Source organism: Canis aureus, chromosome 18 (assembly GCF_053574225.1).
Source record: "Canis aureus isolate CA01 chromosome 18, VMU_Caureus_v.1.0, whole genome shotgun sequence".
Taxonomy (NCBI): Eukaryota; Metazoa; Chordata; class Mammalia; order Carnivora; family Canidae; genus Canis; species Canis aureus.
In genome coordinates, this window is record NC_135628.1 from 24889336 (window position 1) to 24903177 (window position 13842).

Below are 13842 nucleotides of genomic sequence, written 5' to 3' on the forward strand. Positions count from 1 at the left end.
AGATGGTACCAGTTCAGGAAGCAGAAATAGCATGGGATTTGGGTTTTGATGAATCTTTAGAATTTTCTTAAGAGATGATACTCCAAGTTAGCAAGGTTTGGAAACAATCCTAGGTTAGTGAGAAGGGGGAAGATTTAGTCAAATTTAGTACATGATGAGCACAATTCGATGATGATTTTTACCATACTTAGAGATAGATTTTTAATTTTTTAATTTTTTAATTTTTATTTTTATTTTTTATTTTTTGAGATAGATTTTTTAAAACACTGAAATGCCAGTTTCCACTCACTCTTTTTCCTGGCTATGTGCCTCTCCCTTTCTGGGGAATGGAGAAATGGAGTATAGTTAATCTCCCTTTTCTTAGTCTATCGCAGACCTGAGTGGGCATGTTTGCTCAGAGAATAGAAGTAAGTTAATCCCCTGGGGACTGACTAACCTTCTTTCTGACTGCTGCAGGGTGATGACCATCTTGTTACCTTATATTTCTTATCTGTAGGAACATAAAATTCTTACTTGGAATACTTACCTTGGCTCCAATTTTCCTGGTGGCTTAAGAGCTACTGTGTGATTTTGGGGGAAAGGCCAATAGATTGAATTTTGAGACAGTGTCAAGGGAGGCTAGAGAAGACAGACCTGGTTTTGAAGATCATCAGAAAGGCATCAGAGGAATTGTAGCACATTTCAGGCACAGTATTCATTGTTCTTGTTATTTACAAGGAGCCATGGGACTTGTCAGTACCTTTCCTCATTATTCTTTAGATCTACCTTCATCAGTTAGAGTATCCAAAGGGCTATGGATTGTAGGTCTCTGCGACCACATGGACAGCTGGTTAAAGCTCCTGCAGTTTTCCTCAGGTAGGATCTCACAGTGGCACTTCACCAACTCGTCATTATCAATACTTGAACAGACAGCTGAATGGGTAGATTTCTGTCCTTTGTCAACAAAAAGTTGTTTTATACCTATTACACATCAAAATTTTCTTCATCCTGGGAATAGATCCCTAAATGCCACATGTACACACACACAACTTTTTTTAAAGGTTTATTTATTTACTTATTTATTTGAGAGAGAGAGAAAAAAAAAAAGAATGAGCAGGGGAGGGGCAGAGGGAAAAGCAGACTCCCCACTAAACAAAGAGCCAGACGTGACTCAATCCCAGGACCCCGGGATCATGACCTGAGCCAAAGGCAGACATTTAACCAACTGAGCCAACCAGGCATTATACACACAATTTTTTAACATTAATTACTAAGTTACCTCTATTTCCAAAGAAACCACCTTCACATACTTAGATTATATGGTAATCTCATTTAACTCTAGCCCTGAGAATTTGGTTTCAGTGAGCAACATAATACATGCTGTTTTGCCTATTGAAATGATGCCAGAGAGGGAACATTTATTTAAAAGCATTTCTTCAGAAAGGTGTGAGTGTATAGAACCCATTCAAGAATAAAACAGGTCTCAACAAATCCCTTTTGAATAGGAGTAGAAGTGTGTGTTTGTATGTGTGTACATGTATGTATTTATATGTATTATGGAATTTGGTTATTTCTTTCCAAAGTGAGGATAATCATTTTGATATGCAATATGCATAGAAAACATAGACATTTTTAATTGACAAGAAATAGAAATATACCATTCAGCTATCAATTTATATATTGACAGTCATGTGTTTGTAAAATGCTACCATGAAATCTTATCTGAGGGCAGTTGAAAGAATTTGAAAAAATTGATCCATGACATTTCATATTGGGCTGCTGCTTTGTGCATTTTTAAAAATAGAACTTCTTATAGCTGCTTAGATGAAATGTAATTTCACATCCTTAGGATAATGTTACAGCTTTATACAATATGTCCATATGTGCAGAAGGACCAGGAGGCATGTAAAAGACTGAAGATTACTTGAGTTTTTGGTGATGATGGAATAAGGTAGATTTTAACTTAGTTCCTATTATTTTATATTGTTGTAGTACTTAACTATATAATGGAATCTTATGTGAGTATTGGGTAGAAATAATGTGCATTCCACTGCTATATTTGTAAATGTCAAAATGATGGTAATGATGGTAGTGAGTTGTCATTACTGTGGGTTATGTTTGCAGTTCTCTTTTATTTATCTGACACTTGGATTGTTTGGTTTGAACATAAAGACTTTGCAATTTAAAAAAATTCCAGAATAGAAAAAAATTTCCATAATGGAACCATTCATTAGTAACTTATTATTAACTTAAGTGTTTATTGCTTCCTAGGTTATTTTTCTTGTATGTATACTTTTTTACAAAAAAAAAAAGAAAAGGACCCTTTTATTTTGTGGTCTGTACTTTCAGCAAGTATGTTTTCAGTGCTGAAAAACTCCTCCTGTGGCATTTTTGTGGCTCTAAAGTACCATGTTCCATGGATTTTTCATTATCTCCTGCTCTGGGCATTGTAATAGCAATCTTTTGCGATTACAAACAACACAAGGATGAAATTCTTTGTGGGGAAATTATTGAAGAAACTTGCTTGCAGATGCCATTTATTAGCCTGTTTATTTAAGAAGACCAAGTGAAAAATAGGTAAAAGGCTAAGACTGGCTAATACTTATTGAATACTGACGTTGTGCAAGCATTCTGCTAATGCTTTTTGTGGACTGTCATATTTCATTTTCCCAGAGCAAGATGTATTACTCACATTAGAGAGATGGAGCATTTAAGACAGGAGGTATTGAGGTATCTGTGTGGCTCAGTCAGTTGAGCATTAGACTCTTGATTTCTGGCTCAGGTCATGATCTCAAGGTTGTGAGATGGAGCCCTGAGTAAGTAGGGCTCCACACTTAGCTAGGAGTCTGCTTGAGGTTCTCTCTCCTCCTCTTCCTCTGCCCAATCCCACTTTCTGTCTAAAATAAATACATAAATCTTTAAAAAAAAAAAGTATTAAGAGTCCACAGTAATTTTTTTAAAGATTTATTTATTTATTCATGAGAGACACACACAGAGAGAGAGAGAGAGAGAGAGGGACAGACATAGGCAGAGGGAGAAGCAGGCTCCTCACAGGGAGACCGATGTGGGACTCGATCCCAGATCCCAGGATCATAACCTAAGCTGAAGGCAGGTGCCCAACCGCTGAGCCACCCAGGCATCCCAAGAGTTCACAGTAATTTAAAATAACAGTTTAGGGTTCAAAAAGCAATTTTCTACATTATCTTCACTTAAAATACTTCATAGTTACTAAATAGGTCTCAACGAGTTTGGTATGGGATTTGATTATAGAATTCTGTTCTTATTTAAACACTTTAATGAAATGGGACCTATGAAGTTACGTTAAGTAGTATTTTAATTTGTAACGTGTTAAGAATCATTAAATACTGGTAAACATGGCTGCATAGTTGAGCAATTGAGAAATTCATTTAGACTGATTTCTAAGGTCTTCTGTCTGGTTCCATTGTGTGAACTCAGATGTATGCTCTGATTTTATAACAGGGGAATCATGTTCCAGAACCAGGCTCTACTGGCAAGTTATGACAAGGCCCTAAAAAGTGTTCAGGGATAAGTTTTTGGAAGGCTCTGAGGATCTATGTTACTGTTCTTTGGTAGAGAGAATGGTTCTCCAAAGATAAATACACTACTTGGGACCTGCAAATATTACATTACATAGCAAAAGATATTTTGCTGTTATAATTAAGGCTGTAGACCTGGACTGTCTATGAGGACCCTGTCTAATCACATAAGCCCTTAAAAACAAAGAAGTCGGTCTGGGAGGAGTCAAAGAGAAATGGCAGAAGAGAAGGTAAGAAGGAATTTCAAGCAGGAAAAGGATTCAGTGTGGCATTGCTGGATGTGAGAAGTAGGATCCCATGTATAAAGACCAGATAAAGGTCTCAGGAGCTCAGAGCAGGCTGCCAGGTTCCAGCAAGGAGACAGGCACCTCAGTTTTACAGATGCAAGAACTAGATTTGGCCAACAACCTGAATGAACCTGGAAGCATATTCTTTCCCAGAGCCTCCAGTATGGAATACAACTGTGCCCATCCCTCGATTTTTGGCTTTGTGAGTTTCTAACCAGAGAATCCCGTTAACCCACACTATACCCAGACTCTTGACCAATGGAAATGTGAGATGATAAAGGGATGTCATTTTAAGCCAATAAGTAGATGGTAGTTTGCATTGGCAGAAATAAAAATAAATACACATTCCTTGTTGAATACATACCCACAGTCCCTTGATTTATCAAGGGATAATAGAGTGATTGACTGTCGATAGAGTGTCAGGCGGTGTTCCAGATGCTCTAGGTGCTAACTAGTTTAATTCTATAAACAGTCCTCTGAGGTAGAGGGCTGTGATTCCACCCCACAAACTGGAATCCTAGAACTTCTTCCACAGTTGACATTAAAATAAATGGAGATTTCCTTTTCCTGGTTTAGGTTTTGGATCTTAAGCTCTGAATCTGTTTTCCAGGGAATACTCTCATATTAGCAATTTTTATACACTTTCTGATTGGAAAGGGTTTTAGTTGATCTGAATTTATCTGAATACAGATGTTTCTAATGTAACATCCATGCAGACAGGAGCCCCTTAGAATTTCTGGGGCCTGACTAGTGTTACAGTTACACTGTTGCTGCAGTTGAGAACCTTACCTCCAAAAAGCGCAATGATTGAGAAAAGGCATTTTACTATGTAAAGATGGACATGTAATAAGGAATAAGAAAAATGAGTTTGTAAATTATGTTATGTCCTTAAAGGTAACTTTGTTAAACTATAAGTCTATTGAAGAATTATTTAAATGTGGTATAGGTTGAAAATACTCTGGGCTTACCAGAAAGTGGAAAAAATAATGAGACATAAAAACTAAAAATTTAAATGAAGTAACATGTTTTATTTAATTATTATAACTAAAATCAGAATGTCCAGCATTTGTTTACTTAAAATACATTTCATATATATGATATTTTTGTCAAGAAATTCACACTGACCAGCAGTTAGGGCTTTGGGGAAATCACTGATCAGAAGCAGTAAGAGCAGTTTTGAAGACTGAAGAAGCAGTTATACCTGCTCTTTGGAAAACATGTTAGTGTTGTTACCTTGTTCTTTTCAGATTTCTTTCAACCAGTACCTCTGTAGCTTCTCCTGTGCTTTGTGTCATGAAATTTATAACATTTCTAAGAAAAGGCCCCCAACAGTTAGTTTTCATCTGTTTGTTAAGATTTGTACCACCTTTATCTCTGTTGGGAGGGTTAGACAGCTGTGACATCACAAACTTTTCAAATGTAAGCTGACAGATAGATAGCACTACCTACAGGGGGCTCATGTTTGTTCTCTTTTGGTAGTGGATTATTTGGAAAGGAAGCATCATAAAACAAATCTTTAGAACAGTCCTTTAGTCTGAGTGCTTCTGATCTTCCCCTATAAAGTATCCTCTTCTGAACCTCACAGGTAGACCATTTCCACATTGGATAGCTCTGATTATTTGAAAGCTCTTGGAGCTAAAACATTCCTTTTTTGTAACTTCAGTCCATTGATCTGAATTTTACCTTCAACCTTTCAAATATCTGAAGCTCACAATCATGTTCCCCTAAGTCTTCTCTTCTCTGCAGCAGCTACAGATACTTCACTTCTGTGCTTGATCACAAACGTACATACTGTGAATGGTACCAAGAACCAGGGTCAGAATGATGAGTAAAGGGAGTTATTTTAGGGAACTTATAATAAACTATTGGGGACCCCCAACTAAAGGGGAGATTTCACTAGCCTATGATAGCCTTATAATTGAGGTAAATGTTACTGGGGTTTATATGCAGGGAGGATGTGACCCCATTAGGAGAGGTGGGTAGCACTAAGGAGAGGACAGTAACTAAGGTGGGACCTAAGGGACAAGTAAGTGACAGTCACACAAACTGGGGATTTGGAGAGGCATTCCAGACAGAGAGAAGAACGTGTAGAAAGGCTCAATTAAGGAATGAACATGGCCCTTCCAGAGAATTACAAGAGTTCTGTTTTACTAAGACTGGAGCATTGATGTTTTGTTTTGTTTTTTGAACGTAGATTTTGAGAGGAGGAATGGAACTAAAGTAATACTAAATACCAGATCAGAAGAATACTACATATGCAATGTTAGACTTTGGACTCGGTCATGGTCTCATGGGGAAGTATTTGAAGAGTATTTTTTAGCAAAAGATGTAATATAAAATTTGTACTGTAAGAGTATTAGTCTTTTCTGTAAAGAATAATGTGGTTTGAAAAGAGAGAGAGATAGTAGTCTGAATGGGAAAAGATGGTGGACTGAGCTAAGTCAGGGACACCTCACTTTTTGGCTTGAAGCCCTGAGTGCATGGTTCACTGACTTGGTATGTGGGACATGGAACAATTATATGGGGTACAGAAAAGTGGTAGGAAAGTGACTTCACATTTGGAAATGTTGAGTTTGAGCTACTCATGGGACATTTAGGTCCAGGAGGTAAACAGATATGGGCTTCTAGGGCCCTAGAGATACATATTAAATTGAAGCACCGTGAGTAAATGAAATTACCTATGGAGAATAAACAGAAAGAGAAGAAGGCCTTGGGGAAAGAAAAATGCAGCCAGAGAGGAAAGAGAAAAGCCTGGAGTATGTGGTGTCAGGAAATCCTAGTGATTGAGAATAGATAACAGTGTTAAATCTTACAGAGAGGACCAGGTAAATAAAGAGTGCTGCATCCAGCACATTTAGCTACAGGGAGGTGGCTGTCCCCTAGCTTCCTCCTGTGAATATTTTCTACTCCTCATGAACCTAAATAGATCTGAATACAATTCAGATGTTGATCTTTCTCAATTCTGTTTGTTTTGTTTTTTTGTTTTGTTTTGCTTTGTTTTTGTTTTTGGTGGCTTGAATGCTATCTTCTAGTAATACTCCTTTTTTTGTTTTGTTTTGTTTAAAGATTTTTAATTAATTTATTTGAGAGCACACACAAGCAGAGGGAGAAGCAGAGGCAGAGGGAGAAGCAGGCTTCCCACTGAGCAGGGAGCCCAATAGGGGGCTTGATCCCAGGACCCTGATAACATGACCTGGGCGGAAGGCAGACACTTAACTGACTGGGCCACCCAGGTGCCCCATTTTTAGTAATATCCCTAAAAACATTGTTGCTTATTCTAAGTAATCTCATTTCCATTGTTAATTCACACCATGCTTGTGATCACCTAAAAATTACCAGATTTTTTTTAATGTGAACCTCTGTCAAAGTAGAAGTATGTCCATGTAGCAGACTTAAATAACAGACTCAACAACCTAAGCAGAGGACTTCATTCCAATGCATCTTATTACTTTCAGGCCACTTCTACATATATATTGGTCTTTGAATGGTCAGCTGTTGTCTAAGTTATAATAAAATTAATAGGGCAGCCCCAGTGGCCCAGCGGTTTAGTGCCGCCTTCAGCCCGGGGTGTGATCCTAGAGACCCGGGATCAGGTCCCACATCAGGCTTCCTGCACAGAGACTGCTTTTCCCTCTGCCTGTCTCTCTCTCTCTCTCATGAATAAATAAATAAAATCTTAAAATAAAATGGAAGAATTACTTTTAAAAAAATTAATAGACATATCTGTATATTCAACAGAATATTCTACATAAAAGATTTTTAAAATATCCCTAATAGCCTTGAAATAGATGAGTAAGCATATTTTATCATCCCAGTGTGCTTAACAAATACATCTTCGATGTAGTGACAGCAATTACTGAGAAAACAACTATTTGTTAAATAAACTGTTAGGTGGAAAGCAGTAGTGTCTAGACAGATGTATAAATAACTTTCCTAATTTTCTAATTATTGGTTTCTAATTATTGTTTTCTAGTAACAGGTAATCGCAAGATTATCTGTATGTCAGGTTTGTGGCAATATTAGTTCTTTGGAACAAAATAGTGAATTTGGAAATAGGAAAACAGGGCTCTGAGGAAGGAAGAAAGAAAATTGTAGCTTAGTTCATGGGTGTTCCTTTATAGGACAAAGGTCTAGCCACCATCACTGCTCAGTTTGTGTCTTATCTAAAAACATGTTGATTACTTTAAGAAGCATATTTATTTTTTTCTTTTTGGAATTCTTAAAATCCTTACTAGCTTAAGATCTTATAGTGGTTTAAAAGTGAGTATATTTGGGAATAGAACAGGGGAGAGAGTTGGATTGTTTCTTCATACATTTAATTTAGGAAATTGAGAAAATAGGTTCTATGTTTTTAAAACATTTGTATCCTAGTATCAAAATTTAAGTGTTTCTGAAATTAACAGATTTACTAAAAATCTTTAGGAAATCATTGAATTGGTGATGTAGTCCAAGTTAGTTTGTTAAGGACAACACTTTGGTTAGCTAAGACCTTTGCCACAATTAATCTGTCTTCCCAAAATGACCTTTATTCTATCCAGCTTTTTCAAGGATCTCTTCCTCCATATCTTCTAAGTTAACCTCTCCCTGAGATGCTCCCTGGCACTCAGAGTTTGCATTTGACACTTTCTGTTGCCTTTTGAATCTTGGCATTGATGCAAGACAATTTTGTGAGCATTTGGATTGGGGGCTGAAGACATTATTAAAGTGCCAAAGAGAAGAGAAGACAAATGCTAGAAGTAAGACTAGCTCTTAATCTTGTTAAATTTCAGGGCTATTTTGTGAATGGCCCTGATGATTATTGAAAGAGTTTAAACTATTGCTATATGTTTCTGATGGATAACAGGGGGAGAGGAGAAGCTTTGACACATGTCTTCTTTGTCCCTTAATTACCCTATCTATGGAGATACTCACTAGGGCAAATATACCCTAAGCAGGAAGATGTGTTTTTAATTATTTAGTGCTCTTGCATATTGAGTAAACTATGTTTTCGATTAAAGTTTCGGCTTCTTAAAAAGTGTCCTTGCAGTTTTCCCTGTACTTGAATAGTTTGTGAAACTGCTGATGAAGTAACTGAATCTTGTCATTCTATTGGATTATAGCATAACTCTATACCTAAAATACGGGGAAGGCCATGTTCCCTTACAAATGAATTAAATTAGAGGAGAACAACATAAAAAGTAAAAGATGGATTGCCAGTTGAAGTGATGATCAGATTAAAAGGTTGAATCTTGGGAAAACTAAGATACTTTATTGAATAGATTGTCAACCCTCAGTCTAGAGCCACTTAGGGACCTTTGGAATGACAGCAGCAGCAAGTACTATTGCCTGGACTCTCCCCCAGAGAGTCTGACTTAGTTGGGGCTCCGTGTCAGGAGTTTTTTAAAGCTGCCCAAGTGATTCTAATGTGCAGTCAGGTTTGGGAACTGCCGAGATAGATTGATGAAAATCCAAGCTAGTTAAAGAGAGCATTTCTCAGTAAAGTAAGGACTCCATAGCTATTTGACAAGAGAAGACATGAGGGGAAAAAACGAGGGAGAGAAGCTTTTAGTGTACAATTTGTAGAGGTTTACCATCTATTATTCACTTCTGAAATACAAAAGCTCTGAAAAACAAGTTTCTCATTACTTACTTGGTGAGGAAATCTAACCTACACTGAACATATATAGTGGAAAATCCTGAGGGATCCCTGGGTGGCTCAGTGGTTAAGTGTCTGCCTTTGGCTCAGGTCGTGATCCCAGAAACCCAGGATTGAGTCCCACATCAGGCTCCCTGCATGGAGCCTGCTTCTCTCTCTGCCTATGTCTGTGCCTCTCTCTCACTCTGTGTCTCTCATGAATAAATGAATGAAATCTTTAAAAAATAATAATAAAAGAAAAAAAGAAAATCCTGAGGCTTTTTCTAGTGTTCTGTTGTCTCCTTTAGTATGAATAATTACACATTCCACTGCAAAAAATATATTCATGTGTCTGATTTCTGATAACAAGTTGCCATCCCAGACCTCCCCGAGAGTGTGACACAGATAGGACACCTTTCTGAAATGTATAAAAGTTTGAATTCTGGACTACATCTAACCCCTAGGGTTTCAGATCATAGTGGGGAATGGTTGTTTTGGAAGGCCAAGGTAAGAATGTATACTTACCTAGGCAGTACCTTGGCACCCACATGAAATAAAAACAATGGCCAGTATCAGAAATGTGGCTCTTGGCTCTGCATGTGTACATATCTTGAGCCTGATCAAAGAAGAGGATTCATTTCAGTCACAGTGAGAGAAACTAAGATGAACCAAAAACACAAGTAAAGTAGAAAAATAATCATTTTCTTATAAAAGACTCCTTGGTATAACAAACCATCTTAAAATCTGGTGGTTTAAAACTACACATTTATTATCTCTTTTTTAAAAACATTTATTTATTTATTCATGAGAGACCAGACTGAGAAAGAGAGGCAGAGACATAGGCAGAGGGAGAAGCAGGCTCCTCGACAGGAGACCGATGCAGGACTCGATCCTGGAACTCTGGGATCACAACCTGACCCAAAGGCAGGCACCCAACCGCTGACCCACCCAGGCATCCCTATACATTTATTATCTCAAACAGTTCCTGAATTTCAGGAATTCAGGAGCATCTTAGACTGGATGGCTTTTGCTTGGAGTGTCTCAGGAAGTTGTTGGAATGTGAGCCAGGATCCCAGCCATCTGAAGACTTGACTGGTGCTGGAACATGAGACCTTTAGTTTTTATTCGTGCTTAAAAAATATTCTAGTTTCTGTTTCTGCAGTTGCTCAAAGTTTTACTTGTCAACATAAAAATGAATAATTATTTGCAAAGGAGGCCTTGAATCCTTCTAATACTCTGTTCTGAAGATTCCTGCTGGGAGTAGCTTATTAGTAGGGAATGCCTTCTCTCTGCATTTTTCTCTCCCCTAGGTCCTTTCCATGTTTTTCCTAAGGTTGCTTATGCATTCACCTCCTGTGGGTCAATGAATGATTGTTGATTATTGCTCTGGATAATACCATAAAAAGATGAACAAGTCTTTGCCTCAGTGAAGCTTCTGTCCAGAAGATAGGAATTAGTCATTCATTTGAAAATGATTAAATACTTGCCAGTGTGCTTACCAAAAAAAAAAAAAAAAAAAAAGTTTCTGTGGAGATGCTATAGGAACATGTAATAGGATCATAGCTATTTCGTGTTTTTGCTTGATTGGCACTTTGGGCTTTATAGGAAGAATACCAACCTTTGGGGGTTTTTTTTTTTTTGTCAAAAGCCTCCATCCTGGGGCAAAAACATGGAAGCTGTTCCATACCCCACTCTGCTTAAAACACTCTTAAATCTTCCCTGACTGCAGACATTCAGGGGATTTCATGTAGTTCTGTAGAGCAATCTCATTTATTTTAAAACTTTTGTTTTTTTAAAGCTTAGTTTCCTTCTACCTTCACCTGTGAAGTTCTTGTCTCTCTCACTACCCTCTCTCCCCTCTGTCCAGTTGCTCCCAAATCTGTGTCCTTTCCTCATGCAACCCATTCCTCCCTTTCTCCCCCCACCAAATCTTTGAAAAGATGAGGTATTAGACAAAGTTGGGAATCTAATACCTTCTTTTTCTGAGCTTTGTTATTTGGAGACTCATTTCTAATTAGAGAAAGAAAAACTGAGGAGCTGCTAAAGAGAATTCAGGTATGGAAAACTGAGAGGAGGGTTGGGAAGACTGTTTTTGATCCTCTCTAAGCAAAGTAAGAGATCTGTCTCTGGCATCTTTTCCCATCTGTGTGTCCGTCGTGTCCCTGAGCCACGGTGGGGTCTTTCCTAGGAGGTCATAAAATCAGGAAGCCATTGACAAGATCTCAGTGGATGTTTATAGTTGGCATGTTTGCCCTCAGCCCCCAGTATTTGTGACACTGTGAGGGAGGAAAATCCTGAATAGAAAAGGTGGTAGTGTAGTAAACCTTACAAACAATTACAGATACATAAAGTATGCAATAGATGATGTTTTAATGTGTAGTTGTTCTTATTTGACTACCCATACAAGTATTTGTGAAAGTTTTCCTGTAGTCATGTATCACTTCTCTTTCCTATGGCCCTCTTCTTCACGCTAAGTTCTTCAACAGCAAATTTTCCTACCATGACTATTTTCAGAGCTGAGACTCCCAGAGTTGGAGAGAGTCTGATGGCCTTCTCATTATTGTATAATTTTCCAGAGAGTCTGAAGGTATCAAAGAATGGGCTAAATGAAGAGTATACCCATTGTCATGGCACGCATACTAGCCAGGTGGGGAAAACATGGCAGTAAACTGCCGGTGGAGGTGCTGCTGTCCTCGGGGTGATGCTGCCTGGCCATTGTGGAAGAAGTCCATAATGGAGTCCCAGAGTCTAGCATATATATCTATTTTTGCCTTCAAGTAAATGAATATAAATTAGATTAACTTCAGTAGCAACTCTTATGTAACCTTGAACTTGCAGGTTCCCCCTTTAAGATATCATTAGTGTAATAAGCTGCAGAATCGTTCCAGCTCACCAGCACTTCCAAACACCTGAACACACCCACACTTCCAAGTTTAAAAAACTGTGTCCCTAGAGCGGAATGAGCTTGTTCGTTATGGAATTTTTATTGTTGCTAAACATAGATTTCCCAAAGATTATCTTCATGGTATCTTTTTTTTTTTTCATCTTATCTTTGAAAGTGACTGGTTATTTTTTTTGTCTCTGTTTTATGTTCCTCTTTGAGAATGCTTTTAGGAAAGGATTTAAGCACTCAAAGATGTGGGGGCAGGTGAAAAGAGAATGAGCAAGCAAAAATGTGTACAAATAAGTGGAGTTGGAGGCACTTAGGATTTTAAAGGTCATCTTGTCTATTCTCATTTCACCTACCCTGTGAGTCAATGACACTTGCTTTTATGTGGCTTATTTTCCAAAATGGTTGCCATAAGCCTCTCAGACTTCAAGTGAGCATTGATTGTGTTTGAGTAGAGATCCAATTACACCACGATCACCTATTTAATTTTTCTAGAATTTCTATATAAGCTAGAATCTTTGAGGGGATAAATAGTATTTAATATCTTTGCCAAAGTACCATGAATGTTTTAATAGTTGATTATTTGAATTTTTTTAAATGTTTTATAATTACATTTTTAAGGCTCTTTCCATCATCATAGTAAAAATACCAGTGATTTACAGTGTATATATTCTGGCAACTGTCCAATTTCTTTTGAAAGTAGATCAATATGAATCTTCCAGATTTTGGCCTAAAATTCGTATGCAGAGGTTTTTCCCCTGATAGTAAAAACTAACAAGACCCCAAAAAGTGACAGCAAACTTAACTTTCATTCCAGTAACTCTTAATTTCAGTGCATACCTGAACACAAAGTACTGCTTTTGATAGCTACATTTTTCTTATTCTAATTTTATTTCCCCCCTCCCTCTAATATCTTACTAGGTGCAGAGAGAACTAGCAGCTGTTATTGCTTTGAAAGCAAGGAAGTCTGGTGAGTAGTCTTTCCTGGGGCTAGGTGTATTTCAGGAAGTTTTGATGCAGAATGCAGAGAAGTATCACTGTTTGTTTTTAAAATGATCTCGTCTGCCATTGAAATAGCACAGGCTATTATATACATTTCTTTAAAATTTCACTGCTTTGCTTTAATTTATTTTATATTTCCAGGAAAAAATGAAATTAAAAATTAAAAATATGTTTGAAAAAAGTGTAAGTACACAACCCAAGGAAGCAAACCACATCTCATTTACCAATCATAATGACAGAGGAAAATAACATAAAGGTGGTCTTTGTTTAAAGGTATTTTTCATCTCAAAGTAGTGTCTTCTAAAAATAATTGTGTAATGACATTTAAAAGCAAGCATTTTCTATAGGTTTAATTGCATGGATCTGATCCCTGATACCTGTAGAACACAATCTGAAAGCGATATGTGGTAAGGAAAAGGGAGCTTTCAAATACATTTTGAAGAAGAGAAAGCCATACTCTGGTGAAATTCAAGATGAAATGGAGACTCAGTGAGGTAGAAAAACACTTAGGAG

The 13842-nt window shown here is 37.4% G+C and overlaps 1 protein-coding gene across 1 annotated transcript in view; it reads left to right on the plus strand.

The window, feature by feature from the left end:
- The window catches only part of RAPGEF5 (Rap guanine nucleotide exchange factor 5), a 229071-nt gene that overhangs the window by 72247 nt on the left and 142982 nt on the right, over window positions 1-13842 (plus strand). Inside the window, exon 7 of the mRNA XM_077856559.1 lies at window positions 13249-13297. Within this exon, the coding sequence (XP_077712685.1) occupies window positions 13249-13297 (49 nt within the window). The remainder of the gene's footprint in view (window positions 1-13248; window positions 13298-13842) is intronic.